At 43.9% G+C, this 6,283-nt stretch overlaps 1 protein-coding gene across 1 annotated transcript; it reads left to right on the forward strand.

Moving 5' to 3' along the window:
• Window positions 1-1,471: 1,471 nt before the first annotated feature.
• On the forward strand, window positions 1,472-3,777 carry LOC119211648 (endonuclease domain-containing 1 protein-like). Its single transcript, XM_037462708.2, has 2 exons — window positions 1,472-1,855; window positions 2,427-3,777. The coding sequence occupies exons 1-2, from the start codon at window positions 1,550-1,552 to the stop codon at window positions 3,030-3,032; spliced, it is 912 nt and encodes a 303-aa protein (XP_037318605.1). The 5' UTR covers window positions 1,472-1,549; the 3' UTR covers window positions 3,033-3,777.
• Window positions 3,778-6,283: the final 2,506 nt, after the last annotated feature.

Consider the following 6,283-nt stretch of genomic DNA (forward strand, 5'->3'; position numbering starts at 1 on the left):
ATTTTTTTTGTTTAAAAGACGACTTGTTGAGGTATGTTTTGTGTCTCTATGAGGGCTTATTTTATTATGATGTATTTGGCCTCATATCTGACCCGTAGCTTGGAAGGCTACGTGGAATAAAGGATTCAACCCCCTTCCCCCAATATTTCATCAGTGTTAAGTAGCTGCTCTACTCTGTGTGGAAACTGAAACTTTGGTAATTCAAGATCATCCACATGTTTAGCCTCATCACCAGTGTCCGTAAACTCAGCGTTATTACTCACAGTCCAACTAGTTTCACTGACCGGACCATCATCAGCGTCTCTGTCCTGGAAAGTCAAGGTGCTTCCAAGTGTCATGTCTCTGAGTGCTCACTAGATGGCCACAATAAACAGCCTTGTGCCCACAACTCAAAGATAAAAACCCAATAGATTCCAATGATATGTAATTAAGTGCCTGACTAAATGTTCAGGCACTTAATTACTAAGTATGTCCTTAAAATTCCCATTTGTCCTGCAGGGTGTATTGAAAGGAGCGGTTTTCAGATTTCAACCAGCAAGAAGAATTAATAACCGTTTACAAACCACCAATTAATGCATAAATAATTAATTGATGAGACGCATTTCTTTAGCAGACTCCACCATTCAAGAAGCTAAAATTACAAGAAACTTGTCATGAGCCCGAAATGGAATCATAATGACCTAGATTGTTCTTCTTTATTTTGTTCAGTATTAATAATCAAATAAAGACTCAGAATCAGTGGTATCAGTACTTAACGCAGAGATTAACCCATCCCATACCTCATGGACTCCAATCTACCACTTTGACTTCATTAGTCGTGCACATCGTTCTGGTTTCACCAATAGGAAATATAATTTCAAACTTGAAGATGCAAAGATGATTTTCCCACTTAACCTAACAGTTGAGAAATAATGGAAGTACTGCAGCATGTTTATAATATCTGTGGTTCCCACAATGAGAGAAGAAAAACGAGAGCACACAAAAAACAGAGAGACAGAAAATGAAACCTGCTGACTTGCTCAGTGTCCTTGTGTCATGACATTCATTTACAAATAATAATTAACAACTTTTTATGGGGAACACTACGTACATGCACGAATCGAAATGAGTGTTTGCACCTCGAGCATCACAAACATCTCACTTAATTTCATGAAAATGATTTACATCGTGCGAGTCCTTTCTGTGCCTCCATGGGTGCTTCATCTCTTTAGACAGCGTGAGACAGCTGTCAAGAATCTAAAGTCGAGAATATAAAAGGTCAGTGGTTTATGTTTCAGAGTTTACCTCCAATGTGCCCCATTCCCAGAAAGGTTAAACTTATGAAACAAGGTGTTCATGCCTCAGCTGACCGATGGGGTAGAAAAGGATGTGCAGTGTCGTTTCTCAGAAGTCCACGGGGGAAGTTTCATAAGGGTTGTGGGAGGGTTACTCTCACCCACAGGACTGCTGCTTTCAGAACATATAAGAGCAACCCTCAACGCAAAGGAGATAACGGTTCAATTAAACTCTGGAGCTTTGTCTGCACAACCTGCTGCTCTGTCTGTGTGGAATGTCACACAAGAAGATGCTGCAATGCTCCATGGGATCTGTGCTTCTGCTCTTACCCTGGTTTGGTGGCCTGGTCCTGGGAGAGATCAGCAAGGACTTCTCCCAGTGCTTTGACTTCTTCTATAAGGAAACTCCACCCACAGGTATCCCAGCAGAGGGGTACCAGCCAGTATGCCAGCGCTACCAAAACCAGTACCGCTTTGCAACCCTGTATCACCGCCAGCATCGTTCACCTCTGTACTCTGCGTACAAACTCAGTCCTCCAGATGGCAAGCGGCCCAAACAGGCATGGATGTATGAACCTCAGGTGAGTAGAAAAACAGAGTTGAACATCACTTTATTCAGTTTAATTTATGTTTGTATCTACAGTTTTTATCTCGTTATATGCATAAGTGTGTTAACGAGTGGACAAATGAAAATAAATGGCATTCAAAACTATCGACCTCAAGTACAAACAACCTCTGAAAAGTATTTATTATAACAGCTTTCATGCAGGTAGAATTTGTTGACGGACTTATTGATTAGTTACAAGTTGTCCTGAGTAAAACAGAGTAAAGTCATTACTATTGAGGCATTTGCTCATTAGAGTAAAGTGTGTCTGAATAACTCATATATTGGTATTCCATTGTAGATTTATTGGAGTTTGTGTTTACATTTTAAGACAACAATATGACAGAGAACATTGATAGTTTCTGGTAAATTTAAGTATTCTTGTGATCAAGGTGTTATTGTGACAAACAAGTGACAGAGAAAGGAAAGTGGAAATCGACTGTTTGTAATTTATTTTTCAAACAACGGAAGTGAATCACACGCCCAACTATTGTTTTCTGATGAATTAGAAGAACAAAGTTGTTTCCTTCTCTCTGTCGGTCACTCAGTTGGCGTTTTCCCGTGGCAGCTCAGAGATGCAAATCTTCTCTACCCCCGTGGACCAGAATGTGAAGGAGAGCCAAGCGGTGAAGGCGGACTACAAGAACTCCGGCTTCACCAGAGGCCACCTCAATCCAAGCCTGCACCACGAGACGGAACAAGACCGCAGGGCCACCTTTACTCTGACTAACATAGTCCCACAGCGAGCGCGCTCCAACAACGGACCATGGACTGTTCTGGAGCAGGAGGTGTTAACAAAATTCAAGGCCTTCTGCAACGGGACTATGCATGTGATCACTGGAGTCATGCCGTACGAGTCTGAACCACAATGGATCAACAACAGGGTGTCTGTCCCTGAGTACATGTGGTCGGCCTACTGCTGCCCATCCTTCAGATCCGACCTTCCCATGTCCGAGCAGCGCTTTTTCCCCACGTATGCTGCAGTGGGAAGGAATGATCCTAACAGTGGAGAGGAGTTTGTTCCAGTTAACGTCACAGCGAAACCCTCGGTTAGGGGCTACGAGGTGAGGCGCATGTCCTTAGAGGAGCTGGAGGACATCCTGAGACAGAGGCTGGACATGACCATCACTCTGTTTAATGGACAGTGCCAGTAAATGTCTCTGGCACTGCTGTATGGCATTAAATGGGTGACAAGCCTTCTGGTTAAACAAAATGAATATTAATTTTCCACTTTGTTTATACACATGCCAACACCTCCAAATAAAATGGTTGTACATTTCACACTTTGTACTCTCCGTATGTACTGCAGCAGGCAGATGCTGTGCCAGCAGGATGTTGTAAAGTACAAATTATGCTAAGTAACAAGTAACTCTATGGAAAAACTGTGAATTTTCTCACGAGGTTTTCTCTTAATTAGTTAAGAACTTAACCACCTTTACCTGATAGGGTGAACCATTCATCCCACTATACAAGGCCCAAAGCTGGCTGATCATTTAAATAAACACAAATAGATTCAGGACTGTATTACATGTATGCACTAAACTGGAAAACCCAATAATCACATAAAATATTAATGTCTCTAATGATGTCAGTTGATGTTCTATTTAATTGCACATCCTCTACAAACACATTTTGATTGAAATAGTTTTAACCCTAAAGCTTTGGGGACACTTGAAACCAGGAGGGCACTTTGCATGATTTGCTAATGCTAAGCTTTGCTAAATGGCGTCGATATGAAAGTATTGTATTTTTAAAACACTATGAATATTAAATAGTATATACTGTATTTAGCCAAAACAATAATAAACTACGAATAAATAACAAAACTGAAAAGGTTAAGGACACTTTTGTTACATCATTTCTTTGAGCCCTTTTGACTTCCACAACCCAGTAAGTTGTCCAGCGGTTACAAAGTCTAGAGCTAATTAATTAGCATGTTATAAATTTAGTTTGACTGATCTGTATAGACTCCACAAAGCCACAGGCCAGAAAAGGGCCGACATGAATCCAAAAGCTGTTTCTTTGGGCCTAAAAGGTTGAAAAAATACAAAACGTATTGGAAATTAATGTGATCACTCACTCCATGATTTCCCAATAAAAAATAAACTACTGAAATGGATAAAAGGCCTTGTGATGAATTGAAAAATGTATTTCTTAATGTGCCAAAACACAAAACATATTAAATATGAAGCTGTCAATTATATTTTCTGGCAAAAAAACAAGGGCACCAGTTGCAACATGTGAGCCACTTTTTGATAAAAAAGACAAATGTACGACTCTATAATATAAATAAGTACAAGCTCTGTACAAATGAGACCACCTCAAATCAAAATATAGAGAAACAACAAGTGCAACTGACTTCCTGTCAATTATGGACATTTGCCTTCTATATTTACTCAACAAATTGTCCACACGTGTATCTTTGTATTAAAGTTGATTTGCCTTCCTGTCAGAACGTGTTCGAAAGACGACTCCAGATCACTGAGAACAACATGAGCCTCCACCAATGATTGGCATCGATCCCATGAGGTCTCCCACATTCAATTAAAAAAAAACGCTTTATCTTTCCAGTTCTGTCGGACGTTTAGAGGAGAGGCTCCTAAAAACACTGGAGTGCCGCCTTCTCACTGGTGTGTATGCGCTGGTGTCTCTTTAAGGGGATTCTCCTAGTGGGCAGTGGTGCCCCTCGTGCTCGGCCTGTGAGGTGAAGCCGCCTCTGCACTGCGGGCAGAAATGGAGCAGGTCGCGGCCCCCCTCCTCTTCCCCTACGCTCTCCCCAACACTGGCCGGAGCACACAGGTGGTCAAACATATAGCTATACATTTGGACACAACCATGTCATATGTCTACAACGTTATTACTGGTTATATCTACACACAGGCATTTTATAAAACTGTGTAATGGCGCCACAGGGAGGCTAATAACACACTCTGCACTCTTTCAATATTCATCTATAGGAGACAAATGAAGAGTGGATGTGTGTCCCCTGCACCGCTGAGGCTGCCCTCCTCTTCCTCTTCCTCCAGCATCCCTCCCTCATTGCCTTCATCCCCGGGGGAACCGGATAACGTACATCTCACTGGCCTCCTTCCCTCCTCGGAGGAGCTCATTGTCCTCCAGGTCCTGTACTGCAGAGGACCCAGAAACTCTGACTGCACATCCTCGACCACCATTTTCATTCAGTCCATCATTGTTAAGAAGAAATGTAAAAAAAACTATAATGAATCCTCCAAGTTCTCCAATTGTCTTTGACTTTCTGCCTTACAATGTGTGGCAAAGCACCTCTAGTGTAACAATCTTCCTTGTTATTAGCTTAATGGAACCATACGGATATCTATCTGCGTATCTTCTCCGATACCTTGAGTTTCTCTGGGTTTTCCTCCTCCGTCAGTTTGAGGCGAAGCTGGTCGGCCGTACTTTCCATTTGGCTCATTTGCTCTGTGGTCTCGGTCAGCACCTCCTCCAGCTGGTTGAGCTTCTCATCCTTCTGCTTTTGCAGTTTCTCCTTTATGCGCTTGTCCTCCAATAGGAGGATGTATTTCAATAGCTGCTAGATGTGGTGGTCAGCATGAGTACGGTAAATGTGAAAAGGATACGAAGATTAAATGTAGCTTAAGCGCAAGTTCAGTCAGGAAGACAACCAGTCGGGCTCTTTTGCCTCCCGTGTATGTACGCTATCAGCTGATTGGGGGCGTGCACATTTTTGGTAACCAATCAGATTCTACAACTATTCGCTGGAGCCAATCACATTGTTGCTGTCAAATGTTTAAAAGTATTCTCCTCTCCGTTGGCTGTCAGCTGTCATTTTCAGTGCGTAGCTGAGGCGAAGACATATGGGTAGATTTGTTGTTCTTTATTGCTTTGTGGCGGTGCTAAGGGTCATGTCAGACTTGGAAGGTGATCCGTTGCCAGGTGAGGCTTGTCGCGGGCTCGTTGGCCAGCCGGAGCAGGATCCCAGCCCGCAGGGTTCCCAGCGCAGAAGCTCTCGCCTGGCGCTGCGCAGCAGCTCCCCTCCGGACGATCGAGCAACACTCCTGGCTCTGCTTGAGGAGCGGGGTGTTACTCCGTCTCCAGGCCTGCCGTTATCCCAGTTACACGAGCTAATCGGGGTGACAGCCAGCAGTGATGTAGGCGAGCCTCAACCGGCGGCTGCTGCGGGGCGGAAAAGAGCGAGGAAAGCCGGCCCGGTTCAAGCACCACGGGCGAGGAAGAGAGCGATGTCGGCGCGTACGCTTGCTCCACCATCTACTCCTGGCACATCCACCGCCGACAACCTAGTTGTCACAACCCTGCAGTCCCTGGTCAGCACCATGCACACCATCGATTCTCGCCTGCAGTCCTTGGAGAACGCGGCAAATCGGGCAACATCGTCAGCCACCATCACCGCCACCCAAGGCTCCATGCG

Source organism: Pungitius pungitius, chromosome 2 (assembly GCF_949316345.1).
Source record: "Pungitius pungitius chromosome 2, fPunPun2.1, whole genome shotgun sequence".
Lineage (NCBI taxonomy): Eukaryota > Metazoa > Chordata > Actinopteri > Perciformes > Gasterosteidae > Pungitius > Pungitius pungitius.

Coding starts and splice junctions, on each gene's coding strand:
- LOC119211648 (XM_037462708.2), top strand. CDS start 1,550: ATGTCACACAAGAAGATGCTGCAATGCTCCATGGGATCTGTGCTTCTG. Junction 1,856..2,426: donor CATGGATGTATGAACCTCAG/GTGAGTAGAAAA, acceptor TCGGTCACTCAG/TTGGCGTTTTCCCGTGGCAG.